This window comes from Argiope bruennichi, chromosome 4 (assembly GCF_947563725.1).
Source record: "Argiope bruennichi chromosome 4, qqArgBrue1.1, whole genome shotgun sequence".
In the NCBI taxonomy this organism is placed as follows: Eukaryota; Metazoa; Arthropoda; class Arachnida; order Araneae; family Araneidae; genus Argiope; species Argiope bruennichi.
In genome coordinates this window covers 80,985,519-81,001,878 of record NC_079154.1, presented here as the reverse complement: position 1 = coordinate 81,001,878, position 16,360 = coordinate 80,985,519, and the positions used below count along the sequence as shown (strand labels likewise).

At 27.6% G+C, this 16,360-nt stretch overlaps 1 protein-coding gene across 1 annotated transcript in view; it reads left to right on the top strand.

Moving 5' to 3' along the window:
- LOC129966083 (cyclic nucleotide-gated cation channel alpha-3-like) overlaps positions 1–16,360 on the top strand; it is a 442,056-nt gene that overhangs the window by 384,889 nt on the left and 40,807 nt on the right. The window contains exon 2 of the mRNA XM_056080457.1: positions 10,808–11,101. Coding sequence (XP_055936432.1) covers positions 10,808–11,101 — 294 coding nt within the window. The remainder of the gene's footprint in view (positions 1–10,807; positions 11,102–16,360) is intronic.

Here is a 16,360-nt window from a genome sequence, read left to right as displayed (position 1 = left end):
GATGGGGGAAAGAGCTAGAGTTGATTTGCTACCCTTTTGGAAAGTGCCTGTAGGCCTCTTCGCGATTTCACAGCATTTTGTTGACCAAAACGCGCCTATTTTTATCATCGTTGGAATTAATTTCACAACACATTAGATTCTGAATTTATATTACGGATAAATAAACATTTTAGTCAAGAAATTCTGATTTGGAGATTCAAGATTCAGGCAAATTGATGATCAAGCTGTATGCGTATGTGTAAAATAACAACGATTGAAAACTCTCTTAAAATTCATTGTCATAACTTTGGTGATTTATAATAAAATTTCTGTAAAGTATTTATTTAAAAAGTGAAATAAAATTACTATTTACAAAAATCAAGAACAAAAACTAAATAGATTCTCCAAATTTATAATGTGCAAACAGGTCCAAAATTGTAAAACATGGGCACAATTATCTAAGAAATAACTTAAATCAACATAAATTGTCATTGAGAGTTAATTTAGTTAGGTAATATTTCAATTTGAATTTGCATCAAGCTATTTTAGAACAAATAGTTGGTGGTCTGACAGTAGGGAAACTGGCAGATCAAATTAGGAAATCGAAAGTAAAATGAAACTACAATGGCTGACAGAATATATATACACAGTACAGTATTTGCTGAGGTCAAAAACACAATAACCGACTTAGTAACACACCATAGAAACTGAAGATTCTTATTGTTCGGAATCAGTATACCAAACAGATAATTTTTAACTAATTATCTTCATCGTTCTATCGTGTTTAGACAGATTTTATGATATAGAATTGTCTAGAACAATCTCTGTACATCTAATATTAATAGAACTATCACCACAATTTCTCGTAATTTTGAAAGACTTCTTTCTAGTCATCAAAGATGCCAAGTCATAAACGGACGCCAAGTCTGAGGGTTGTTGACATAACATCTATTCATTATCCATTATGAATATCTGTAAATAGTTCTTCCTTATTATGAGACTAACCGTGCAAAGATAGTATAGATTTGTAATAATATATAGATCCGTGCAATCGCCAAAGCTGCGATTTTGTGACAAAATATCACTGATTCTCCCTACTATTCCGGGTTTTTATATCTAATCAGGATTTGACTTCTCATTACTAAACACGCAGAATATTCCGAAATAAAATTCTACAGTCTACCCATTTTATTAACAAAAAAAAAAAGACCAAAAATAGTTTATAAAATTTTGTATTCTATCTCAAAGTAAATTTTAGAAATGCTTACGAATTTGGGTGTTTGCCTATTCAAGGATTCTTATTAAGAAAATGCATCCTTTTCTTTTGCCCCACATATTCATTTAAATTTTAAATTAAAGTCTCTTTGTTTAATGCATTATATCACAGTATCACATACAGATGAATTTTAGAAAGTCTGCATTTAATATTTATATTAATATTATAATCTTGATCCAATCACAGATGAAATTTCGTTAATATTATTACAGAAATCCTCCTGTGATTATAAAGTGGGATCCCCGAAGCAAAATAACAGGTAACGACGCGTCATTTCGCACCAAAAAATACAAAACACAGTTTAAGCGTACACCAAGACAGCACAAAAAAATCAAAAACACATACAGTCATCAAATTGTTATTAAACAGCACAACTAAACAGCTCGCACCGAGATCAACATTCCAAAGAGGAAACTAGGATGACTTGCTTTAACGCTATCTCATGTTTATATAGATTTCCATAGCAGGATATAGAATTTTCTAAAAGAATCATCAGATCACGGGTCGTAATCATTAAAATTATTGTACTTTTAAAATTTTCATTTTTGTGGTCATTGACTCCTAATGGACGCCAAGTCCAGGGATTATTGGTCTGGTATTTATTAAGCACTTATTAAAATATCTGTAAAACTCTTTTCTTTACTATGATTCTAACTGAGCATAGAAGTAACATTGGATATTTATAATAACGTAATTGTCTTTCTTCGAATTTAATTCATTTAACTTAGCTATATTACATTTGTAATAATTTCTTCATCAGAAAAGTAATAAATTAATAGAAAGAGCGTTCTCACCAGGAGCATCTTTGATATAGGAACGAGAAACTTCTGGTTTAGTGGTTAGTTCTGTAGTGGGAAATAGTACTATAGAAATAGTACGGGATCGAAACCTGATTGCAAGATGTGCCTGCTAAAAGAGTGGTTTAATGGCTTTGATCCGGTCTACTTTGATCCCGCTGTATTCTGTATTCCTTCTTGCCTGAGTAGCCATTTTTGGTTAGTAACAAAAAGAATAGTATGATCAAAATTACGCCAAAAATAATGAAAAAAAGTATCGTGAAATATTCGAAAGGCAATTTGATTTTCGATATTTCTTTATAACGACTGGCATTTCGCAGAATCAAAGATGTAACTTTAAAATAAAATCCTTTAAATATTTGTAATAGTCCGATTAATAATTAAAAATAAATTAACAAAAATATTAATAAGCAAAATCTCAAAATTTGAGGAATTTAGAAACAACGAACTAAAGTAAAAAACCTGATATCATAACATTTCAAACGTGTTATTATTTATCAAGATTTATTTTATTCTGCAGCTTTTAATTATAAAAGCCGAGAAAATTTTCTAACACCATATTGCTGCTTTGTAAATATATATCTTTTAAAAATACCAGGCTACACAACTGAAAGACCATCTTCATTTTTATTATTAAAATTAAATAAATGACTAATGAGATACATATTTTACAAAACAATAAAAATTTTAAATACCATCATTATGACACAGGCTATTATTAAAACTGGATTTAAAAATAATTTTGAAAATTGATCCACTAAGAATTAGATAACATAAGTAACTTTTTATTTTCATTTATCCTAATTAAAAGACGTCGACTTTTAGTCAGTAGTTATTAAAACTTTGCATCCTTTAATTATCTGCTAGTCCATTTTTAGATTTATAATAATTACAAAAATATATTCTTCTTCATGCATTTCCGTTTTTCCGGTAATTTCCAAAGAGTATATGTTACAATGAATTTCGGAAGTAATTATTTGGCTTAAGAGGTCCATATACATTCATTTCCTTTAATTATCGAAAGAACGTTATTTTGTGCCCATCCTATTCAGAAATTCATTAAAATTATTTTTATTTAATCCATGAGTGAATAGAATGTATAAAATAGTTTTTGAAATACTTAAATTAATATTTTTGCTTTCATATAATAATAAATATTGTATGCGATGGGTGTGTATTATAAAATTATTTGTTCCGTTTAGTTATATTAACACACCGTTTTAAAGAAAAACTAGGGCTATTTTAGGACGGGCCTCCTAATTTTGAGTCGTGGTCAGACAACGAGAAGGTCACCTGAATTGGCAACTCATCTCCAAACTTCCACACCACACCAGCGGGGGACGTTTGGCCCCGACAGATTTAACGTGCACCAGACCAGCTTACACTACGGTTCTTCGGAGGATTTGGGTCTCGAACCTGAAAACTTTCCGCTTCCAAAGCCGAGGCCTAACTCCCAGGCCACCGAGGCCCTTAAAAATTATTTGAATGATAATAATAAAATATATTTATCGGTATTATTACATTTTAAATATCAATGTGAAAGTAGTAAATTTAACTAATTTTCTTTAAAATCTAGTTCTCTTCTTTGTCTTCAAAATAATTTACAGCTATGAAAATTATCAGGTTTTATCGAACTGAAACATTTTGAAATATTATATTGTAAATATTGTTTTATAATATTTTTATATGCATTCAATCTTATTTTTCACTTTTTTTTATCCATTCATTATAATAAGGAACATTTTTACTTTTTTGCATATGAAGGGTACAATGCAGGAAGTATTGAAATAGTCAACAAAAATAAATAAATAAAATTATATATATATATATATATATATATATATATATATATATACATTGACGAATTTCCATATTTTAGTTATTTTTTAGTCCAGTAAATATTTTTAGATTCATGTCTGTCCACCAGTGAACACGATCATTCAAAACTACTTTAAGTTAAACAGATGTTAAGTTAAAAGAAATTTGATAGGTGGTATTTTTAACAATTATGTAGATTTCTATGAAGTTTGAACGAAATTCCATATACCGATATTTTTTCTGTTCAATCTATCTAAGTGCATATATGTTCATGGTAACTACGAAAGAAATAGATCGATATAATTTAGATCAAAGGTTTAATATCTGAAAAGTAAATCTATATTAAATTTAGAGTCGAATTGACATTATATTAACCGTTTGTACTTTCACATGTATAAAAACGTGACAACTCAAACACCATTGACTAAAACAAATAAACTTTGATATGTAATCTTGTGAATACAAATCCGAAAATTTTGATTTATATATTAGATTTTCTTTGCTATACCATACAGTTTGGAACTCTGAAATTGAAAATCTGAACTCTCACTTCCTTGTTTAAGGTCCACAGTTTTATGCGTTGAGAGCGCCTTTATTAAATAAGTGTTGTGTAAAATAGTTCGGATTTGAGTACACAAAAACACTTCGAGAAGATCACTCCTGTTGGTCTTAAAGATAATAAACGGTATGAAATAATCTTTAAATATTATTAAATTTCTTTGATAGGCATTCTAAAAATGAATATTTTTTTATATTTTTATAAATATAGAAACTTATATTCTATATTTATAAAAAAAATGTAAAGGTAAATGTCATCAATCAAATTATTTTTAAAAAAATCACAAATATTTTTTATCAGATAAAATAAATATAGATAAATATAGCTTATTAAAATCACTACTTTTAAAAAAATCGAAAAAGTAACGAAAACGTTTAGTGAAATATCCCCATAATAAATTTTATGATTTAAAATTTTGGTCTTTAAGCTATTTATTAAAGTTCTTTAGAACTTGATCTCTTAAAGTTTCAAGATTATAGTTACATGCGTATAAAATCTTATTAAATATCTTTTTTCAAATAAAAAACGAGCAGAATTTGCAAGTAATAGTTTGTTTGTTTTTTTCCGATGATAATTGAAATTTTAAGGGTCTTGAAAAATTAAACATTTTGAAAAAGTCTTTATAATAAGATTTTGCCAATTTAAATTTTTTTCCAGTTTTGTTTTGTTGCTTTTGAATTCACAGCTATTTGATGACGATTTTTCTTCTGAAACATATTAAATATGACCATGAAAGCTATTTCATGGTTGATTAAAAATAATTTTAGTAGAAGAATATCAGACTCCATATATCACGAGAGAAAGCCACTGAAAGTTTTGACGGTCTTTTTAAAAGTAATAGAACACATCATTGAATTTCTTCACAATTTGCGCCGGATGATGAGGAGAGGATTTAGGATTCTCGTAAAATTTGCCGAGTTCATTCATTCAATAAAGATAAGCTGAGAAGGGTTCGCATTTCAGAGTTTTTACGACAATGGTAAAGTTATTGGGCTATAATTTAAAATAAATCGATTGGTTGTCAGATAAAATAGAAATGTAGCGAGTTGGTAAATTTGAATTTTTCCATACACAAAGTTTTAAGATCATTATATTTTAAAATATGCGACTATGTTGAAAAGTCATTTTTTTTTTACTAAATTATGTTTCTTTTTAAATTCAAGATTCTTAATGCTTGAATAAGTTTCTTTATAAAAAGATAGACTTAAAAATAAAATTCGAATGGTGTTAGTTAGAATTTTATTTCTAAGTTTATTTTGGGGGAAGTTACACTGAATTTTATATTTGTATTTACATTCGTTTTTATGTTATTTCACATCTTCAGATGCTATTTTCTCAAATATAAAATAGGATAGAATTGTCTTCATAAATTAAAATCTAATGGTATATTATATATGTAATGATATTTAAAACTTTAATTTCAATTTAATTAATTTCCAAGGTTTTATATTAATTTAGACCATAGTAACTTCATTCTAAAATATTCTCTTATTTCGTGATACAATTCCACTTTGTCTACTTAATTAAATTAATTTAGCTTTGCAAAATTGCTGAATCGGCTAAAAGAATCACTTTCCCACACTCCGAGTGAAGGGACAAAATACCGCTGACGGGACAAATTCTTTTTTAAAAGATCCCTACGTTTCCCTTACCTTTTCGGAGCGTATAGCGAAAATCCCTATCAAAATCTCATTGTATATAAGCACTATGGAGAAATATTTTCCCTATCAATATCTCAGATTATATAAGACCAGGGATAAAATGTTCAAGAGCTTTTCCCTCATTTCTTTCTGTTCTGTGTTGTGTGTGTGCTCGTCGCTTGTACATAATGCCTGCGTCTCCAAGACGAAATAGAAATCGAGAGTCTCTTCCCTGTTTTCGAAACTGCATTATGTTTCACATAATATAATACTTACATATATATATTTGGTATAATAATTTCTCAGTACGTTCTGCAGTTCCTGAAATAGTGAATAAGTAATCTAGAAATAATTTATAGTTGCTTTAGTGTTTCATAATGTGGAAAAAATTAATTTTCGTGTAATTTATTAGTTGAAAGCCAATATTTAAAGAAAGGATAGAAATACAGTTTATTTTTTTAGCTCAGGAACTAGATAATATATTCCTTAAGCTATCTGCAAAAATTTTAAGCAAATCACTTGTTAAACCTCTAAACTAGAAGATTTTTGCTTTATAATTCTTTTTAGCGAAAAAAACCTTTGGCTCTTAACTGATATATATTGGTTTCATACATGAGTTTTCTATCTTTCATTATGTAAATATTCAAAAATATAACAATTTTTGAATGTCTTTTTTAAATTTATCCCTAACATAGTCACATACCATAAGATTCCCGTAAGTTTGGATTTGTTTTTTGCTTTAAAAATAATGGCGTGAAGTTAATAAATAAATTCAACTTATTTAAAATTTTAACAAGGAGTATTCGAATTTTTTTTTTTTTTTATAATATCGTAGCCTTTTTTGCAGTTTATATTCTTGAAAAGATATTTGATTATTTTCTTTTTGTTTTTATGAAAAATATATAGTTAAAGATAAACTATTTTTCTGAATCGTATTATATTATAGAATATATATTATTATTTAAATAATGCCGTATTTATATTTGTGGGATCAGTAATTATTTGATTTTTTTCTATTTATGTTACAAAATTTATCTGAAAACTCCATTTCATATTTCAAGTCGAAGAGAAATCATTAATTGTAAATGAAAATTAATTAGAATTGCCATTTAATTATTTAAATTGCTCTTTTAATTTTTTTATAAAATGAATAGTTATTTTAATATGCTTAAGGTGGATTTACACTCGGCCAGTAAGACAACACATGCGCAGAAAGGGACTGATTTACGTTTGCCACAATTTCATAAGATAGATTAAGTCATTCCATGCTTGGCTATAAATTGCCATTTTGGCGCTCAAAAATTTTCTTTTTCACTGCTTATCGTATTCAATAATCAGTTCAGTTATCACCCGTCTCTCTTTTGAGATAGTCGTAGCGTTTTGATTCCTTTTGATTTAATATTATTATTTTTTTTATCATGGCACCTCCAATTATTCGCAGATCCTTAACCTTTTGAACATATGAAAATACCATGATAAGTGAGCAATTTTTTCACGCCATAAAACGCCAAATTCTACAAACACTCTCCATGTAAGAAAAAAATAACTATACAGCCGCATGTTGTTGCGCCGTCGGAGCAAGTACTTGCCATGGACCGAAAAACATTTTTTAGCCTTTCAACTCATGCGCTGCCTACTGGCTGTCATATAACTGACCGAATGTAAACTCACCTTTATTTTCATTCAATTATTTCGAATTTATAAGGAATTACATATTTAGTAGTCATTTAATACGCCATTAATAATAATAATAATATTTCAATTAAATTTCATTCTCTCATTTAATATGTATTATCAATGTAAATTTATTTTTCGGTAAGGAAAATTGAATTTTGGCGAAGAAATTTTGAGGAAATATTGTATTAAATGAAGCCATGTAAAATATTTGAGGATCAATCCTGTTAATGTTTCAGGCACAAGTTTAAATATTTAATGAACAAAAAGGCTATATTACTGTAGTGACGAGCGCCTGTTGGCGAGCGCCATCTGCTGGTTGTTAGACGGAGATGACGCTGGTTAGACGGAGAGCAGATCAGACGGATCTGGACGAAAGTAAAGACGTGTCAGATCAGACGGATCTGGACGAAAGTAAAGACGAGACGAGACGCGACGTATTCGACGAAATCTACTGAATGTTCAATTCTTTTATGTTAATGTATATATATCCTAAATGTAATTAAATGTGCGTTCTAAAATAGTAGTGATTTCTGAGTCCTACATTACTATAAAAAGGAGCTAAATTTATGTTACAGCAATATACGGGATTGGAGTTGTTTCATAGCCTTTCCAGTGGAAGAAAAAATTTACATTTGCTTGCGATTAACGTTTTCGTGTAATTATGGATCTAAAGAAATATATTGCATGGTTGAATTTCAAAAAAATTTAAATACTTTATAGTATTATGTGATGTTTTCTATTCTTTTTTTTTCAAAACGTTATTGGTTCGGACGGAAATTACAAGTTTTACGAATCTTATTGTAGAGAATATGACCATTAAGACGATAATATATAAATGATATTTTTTTTAAAAAACCGTCAACAGTTTTTTTTTTTTCAATTTTTCTGCTGGCTGTCCTTATTTTTCTTTACCCTCTGATTGCATGTTAGAGAAAGGAAAGCAAAGAGAAAGGCACTGTAGTCAAGAAAATTTTCTCTTGGATTTTATTAAGAGTTAGAGAGTACAATCTTAATCATTTTGCAACAAACTAGAAATGTGATATTTTAAAGAAATGGTACCATACCTTATTTGACAGAAAATAAAACTTTCACATCAAAATTAGGTAGGAAATTTGTCTTGGTCACATAGATATCCTCTGACATCAACCATTATCAAAATAAGAGTTTCATAATATTTCTATTATAAAAAGTAAAACCGTCCTCAAATGGAACTGTCTTTGCCGTCTGGAGGTTGAAAAGACTCGTAATTCGATCGTCCTAAAGTGATTTACAGGAATTGTCAAGAGAGGAATTTCTGGTGAGAGATAAAACTAAATAATTTTATAAAATTGAGAAAAATCTTTTACAAAATGCCTTGCTGTTGCTTTGTATAGAGCATTTTTTTTTTTTTTTTTTTTTGCTTAATTGATGTAAAACTTAATCAAAATCGATTTACTGAAGAAAGTAAGAAAGTTATAGACTTTTATTCTCTGGTTAAATTACCTGCAAAATCAGTTGTGCGAAATTTTATAATTGATAGTGAGACCTGAAATTGAAAGTAAAATTTCCTTAAAGAAGATGATAGGTGACACTAATAGCCAAGCATTTTTTCAACTTGAATGCAATTATCGCAATTACTTTCAAAAATCAGTGATCGTATTACTTTCAGACACCATAATCAAAATTCAAAATCGGACATTTCATGAAAGAAATTTTTATTAGTTCTTGTGTGCAGTTCTAATCTTTATTTGATATAGAAAGAATTTCTGATTTTCTGTTTTAAAATAGCATGCTTTATGATATATTTGAATACAAATTAAGCAATATGGGGGCATAAATATAAGAACCATAATTTATTTTAAATCTCTTATTTATTTAGACACTTGTGAAATTTCTTTATGAATTGTTCTAAATCAGTTATTATTTGAATAAATTCCAATTTCTTTTTATTTTCCAAATTTTCTCAGTAAAGATTATAAAACAATTGAGTTCCTCCTGAAAAACTCTTAAAAATAATTAAATTCTTTAAGTTCATGTGGGTAATTGTATATATTACTTTACATACATAACGTATGCATTAAACTCCATTAGATTTAAAATACAAATCCAAACTTAGAATTTCATTCTCACTCTTTCTTATGAATTTCGCACCCTGCCTATTCATCAGAAAACTTTTTTTATAAAAAAAATTACTTATAATAAATTATAAAAATAGTACATGCGCATTAATTAATGAATGCGCATAATTAATTGCCTTATTAATGGAATTTAATACGCGTTTGCTTCATTTTTATTTATGTTGTAATCTTTCTTAACTTCACCTAATACGTTTTTCGTATAAAAATAAACTCAAAAGATGGTCAGCAGTTTAAATACGGAATAGTTAACTAATCTTACAACTTTCTTTTATTGTACAGACACTATAAAATATAGAAATGAGCTAATATCCTAAATGGTGTATTTCACCTTATGAATGTCGAGTAAATTGGTCCAATTCAGCATTTTTAATAACACTTTCAGAACAATATATGGCATCAATATTGTTCATTCATTTATACAATAACTTAAATTTGTGAAGGAAGATTCAAATCATGTAAAATTTAAAATCATTAGTCATGCTTCTCGTTCCGTACACTCATACTAGCAGTTTTTTTACATCAATTATTAGAATGAAATTAGTTTATTGTCTCGTGATATATGCCAAATACATGGCGTCAGATTAATTTTGAAAATAATTGTGAACTATACAGAGTGCCATACAGTTAAGATCATTTTGATTTCGAAATTCATGGATTGAGCATAATATGGATTTAGCAAAATAACTAACAAATATTACGAAATAGTACATCACGCTATGGAGATTGAGGGAATTGTATTTTGGAAACTCATAATCGTTTACCAATTTGTTGTTCTTTGATCATTTTGACACTTAAAATCATGATTTTATTTGCATTTCTCATAACAAATATTATCATAGCTATTTTATCGAAAATATGCATTCTAAATATGTTAATTTGCTTATATTTTATAATTTTGTATCTCATTGTCCTTATAATAAGACAAAAAATTCTTTGTTTTACAGCTAAGCTGGACTCTGTGAAAACTTACATGCGAATGAGAAAAGTTCCTGGCCAACTTTTCAACAAGGTCATCAAGTGGTTCGACTACCTGTGGATGACGCAGAAGTCCTCTGACGAAGAACGGTCAGTCGGTTGCCTCCCTGACAAACTTAAGGCAGAGATTGCCATTCATGTGCACCTGGACACGTTGAAGAGGGTGGAGATTTTCCAGAACACAGAACAAGGCTTCCTTAGAGAGCTAGTACTGAGGTTGAGGCCTGTGCTTTTCAGTCCCGGTGACTTCATTTGCAGAAAAGGTAAGGAAATAGGTTATTTTTTTACACAACAATATAGGAATGTTTAGACGAAGGTTTTAAAAAATACAAGAATTTCGGCGTTATCTTCATTAGAATTTATGATGCGATGATAAGCGTGCAACTATACATAAATTCTGGAATAATATTAAATTGATTGTGAAAACATGAATCTTGTATTTAAGTGATCAGTAACCTCAATCAACCTAAGTAACCTCAATCAGATTTTTTTTCAAAATATTTTTTTTTTAATTAAAAATTAAGCAAGATTTTGGAATTTTGCTGTTGTAACTTCTGAAAATACTATTACAAAACAGATTTTTTACACTATTTTAAAAATTTAAAAATTGTCTGTTGAATAGTATCAATTTAGTTGCCCTGAAAATGTTTTCTAAATTTCGGCAATTTTTAAGATAGTTTTTAACAACAGATTTCAGAATGACTTTCACACCATTTATATTGTTTCATTGAACTTTAAATCGTTTAAATTTCTCCCAATGTTTCAAACTAAGAAAGAAGTTTCGATTTACCATCCGCACATCTTACATGAGGAATCAGAAAACGAAATTATATAAAGAGCAGTCCGAAAACATATTACCCAGATCTATAGGTTTTTAATGTCCTTATGACGTCATGGAACTTGATTTCATTTAGAATATATGAAGAAAAGATACATAATTATGCATAAAAATTTTAATTGAAATTAAACATAATTAATATATTCGGCCTAGTAGCTGATCGCCAAATCTAGCTAATTCCAGCATAAATTCGAGAAGAACATAAATCTCTCATTACAAAAAAGTTATTAAGAACTTTTCTCATGTATTTAATTTAATAAAAAAATTCATGTTGAATGGAAACTTTAAGTTGCCATTCGAAATTGGTATTGAATTACTCTTTTTTTTATTATAATATGATTGAATAAATATTAAAATTATTCTTCAGGAAGAGTTTGTGTTCTGAACAACATATGTATTCAGCAATCATTCTTTTTGTAACACGAATTCGAATATGGGATATGTCAATTTCAGTCCGTAATGTAACATATACTAACTATTCCGTTATCCGGTTATGTCAAGAGAAGTAGATTTAATTGTTTTCCATTCATTTTTTATGCTTTCTTTTAGTTATTTAACAAGAGTTCATATTTTTTAAAATTGAATTAAATGTTAAACATTGGGGTCATTAAGGGATACAGTGAATTAAGCGATATTAGCGAATATAAACTACCTTTAGATGCCCCTTTAGTTACATCTAACAGGCGCCATGACCGAATAAACTAGATTTACGTATATTTTACCTAAACTTTATTTAGAATATCAATTTTTCTGTGCTCTTCAAAAAAAAAAGTTCCATTTACATCTGATATTTTAAGCGCCATATTAGTTAACTGTGACTAACACTGAACTTTCCTTTCGTATCTCCTTTATAACTTGGTCTGACTTTATACTTTTCAGTCAAGCTATATTAAGCACTGTTGATTGAGAGTATACATTTAAAAAATTAAATTTTTTTAAAATTTTTATTCCAGGGGAATCACAAAATAATGTACCTAAATGTATACAATCTTATTGCAACAATAAATAAATCTATGATTGGTAGCATATGGAAGAAATTGGATATTGCGGGTTAGAAGGAAAAGATGCGAAAATGAGTTTGGCACTTAATTTGTTAAATATATAAATCTTGTAGTGGAACTGAATCATTTTAATAAATATGCTATGAAATTCAATCCCAAGGTTTACCGAAACATGATAGTCTTAAACATCAGGATTTGTATTGGATAATAATTGATGATCGTTCCCTAATGTAGATCTCCTAGCACATTTAAGATCGTTTCATAGTATCACAATTGCAAATTGTTTTGGAGAATTTTTTTTCTCAAGTGAAGGGGATAAAAAAATGAATCTAGAACAATAATGACTAATGTTAATTTATGTTTCCAGAAAATGATAAATTACGCAGTTAATCATTGTATGGGTCTATCAACAACTTTGCCCTTGCAAAGACAAGGAAGAAAATAATTTAATATAAGTCTTAAAACATAGGGTGTATATTAAAGAGAGAAAACCAAGAGATGAAATTATAAGTCTTTACAAATTGTGCCTTTTAAAATAATTTTTTTACCAGAATTTGTATTATTAAGTTTAATAGGAATAGAAATGAATTAAAGACTCACTATAAAAATACTTAAATGTATTTCAATTTAACCATCTAGATATTTGAAAATAATATTTGTTAGTGTCATAGAACAGCTGACATTTTATTCTCCTGTCTCCAATAGCTTACGGTTTCTTCAAATCTAGTTCTAATGAACGACGAGACTATGAAGCTTTTCATTGTCTCGTCGAATTCCGCATATTTACGCATGCGGCAGTCGGATTTGATTTCATCAAAAAAAAGAAAAAAAATATTGAGATGAATATATGAATTTCTTATTTTTATATAGAAACATGCATACATTTGGAATTAAACTATATGATTCAGAAAGAAAGTGAATAAAAGAAGTGGAAAAAAAATAGTTACGAAATTCGATATACTCCGGTAGCGATTTTCTTAATTCCGTGCTTATCATCTTTCTCTGTGAAGTAAAGTAAAAGTACCCATGGTAATAGGCACAGGTTTCAAGAACGAACAGTGAAATTACTTTTTTAAGTATGGTTTCAATAATAGTTTAGTTACTATTTAATCAATAAGCAACATCTTAGAAAATATATAACAATTCCAAGTATACACCCTTTACAATACGTTTTTCCATAAGAGCATTGGAATTATATAAAGCATAAATACATTTTACAGAATATAAAAGAAAAATGCTTGTTAAAATCATTACAACGGAAGAATAATCACGTTTGCGAGATAATATTAACAACAACTGTTTATAAGCTTTATAAATGTGAATGCTTCAATTTGAAAAAGAAAACATCACTGTTCATAAAAAGGGCGAATTTTTGCGATAGTTTAACAAATTTTAGCAATAATTCCCTCTAGCTTGTCATTTTAACAAAACTAATATTATGATTACAAATAACTGCTGTCTTACTAATGCAACAGCACCATTAAAAATACGAAACTCAAACATATATGGTTGAAATGAAAAATAAATAACCATCGGTAAGTAAGAAAAGCAAGCATCAAAAGTCAAAGTACTTTATCAATGTACGTTCCATTATTTTTACTACTAAGAAATACTAAAAATGACATGAACACTCAAAGACATAAATTATGCAATTCAATTCAAATTTCAACTCAGAAAAAAATTATTTAAAAAGTGTTCGAGTATATTCGCCTTAATGATTTTGAAACTGATACTTCAAACTTCAACTTTAACTCATTTAATTTCCTCTTAGGATCAAGACTAAATCATTAATATAAAAAAAGTAAATTGTTTTTTTTTCTCTTAAACGACGTCCATTTAATTCAAAGGAAAATTATTTGATCGCTTATTTAATGAATCTTTGTAGGTTGATTAGGAGAAAATAGGATTTATTGCAGCTTCGATTAGATAAGAATATTATCTCTCTCTCTAAACTATTTATTTGAATATTAAATATTATCTATTTCTCTGATTACATAAACTAGTTATTAACGAAATGTAGACACAAAAATGATTACATAATTTTAATTAAATATCGATCTAGATGTAAGGAAAAGTTAGATCACTAATTGAAATTATCTTTAAAATGATTGTAATTTTTGGCTGATTACCTTTTATTATTGAAACTGTTTTTTTAACGATCAAACTGGTTTGAAAAACAGTTTTGCAAAATTTATAAGAATTAAGTAAAAAGATATCTTATATTAAATGCAGTGTTGTAGATATTAAGGACCTATTCCTGATCTTGAATTCATGCATGATTCCATATCCAGCCTACACGTTTCTAACAATAGTGAGACGCCTTGTTAATTTATAAATTTATTTCATGCTCTATTTTCTAATTTTTTAACGCTAATTAAATATTTAATTCTAATAGAATAATATTTGTCATAATGATAGATAATTTGCAGTTAATTATATATTTTTACATATAAAGTTTTATAGCATTATTATTATTTCAAAATTTCTTTGAATATTAAAGACTATTAAATTTACAAATATATACATTGAAGCTTAAAGCTGCAATAAAGGATAGAAATATTAAACAGTAATGAATGAATGGGATGATTAAATAGAAAATATAAGGAGATTTTATATACTCTGCCTGAAGACAAACATAATAAAGGCGAGAAAATTTTTTTAAAAAAAATTGGGCCTTTTTACCAAACTATTATAGCATTAAAATGATTTAACAGTCTTATATTACTTTTAAAGATTTAATACTATTTGTAACAATGATAACAAACATACAAAAATTGCATTTAATATTAATGCAAAAATATCAAGGAAAAATTGTACATCAAATTATGGATATTTTGAAATTAATATTTAATTATAATTATATATAAATTTATAATTATATATATATATATATATATATATATATATATATATATATATAATTTAATTATACATGAAGTAATATTTTTATTAATATTTTGAAAAAGTAAGTTTCGGTACAAACAAGCTGGCCTTTAAAGGCAGATATTTAGTTAAAATCTTAAAGTATTTCCCCCAAAAATATTTTAAAAAGGAATATTAAATTAAGAGCTTAAAAATGAATATTCAATTAAGAGTTTAAAAATCAATATAAAATCTTAAAATATTTTTCTGATTCAAATATGAATTTCGAAAATTGAAGGATAAATATTTTTCAAAGTTTTAATGTAAGCATATAGATATACATCATTTATTCTAAGAATTAATAATTCATCTGAAGAAAAATACTCGAAACAATCACCGTGGTTGGTAAATATTATTTAAAAATATCACGTAACAGCTTATTTCAATTATTTCTCTGAAAAACGTATGACAAAAATCTTTAAAATTGGATTAAAAAAATAAATAAATGCCTGAGCGTTCTTGTCAACAACTGACGAAGTATAAAAACAAACATTTCTTTAAAATGCCACTCAAAAAACACGGTCTGCTTCATTTTGATATCATCTGCTCGCTTCTCATCAGACTGTTATGCTTGATTACCAATTTTCCGGAATTCAACGATAAGTCTAGTTATTTTAGACGTGCGTTATGATAGTCCGTTATGCTCTTGTTGTCATAACAGAAAATTTTGTTTTATTTATTTCATGCATGGTTTCTAAAAAAATTGGATGGGAATATGGGAGTAAAAATATTGGAATAAATTGTTTCGATATTTTTTAATA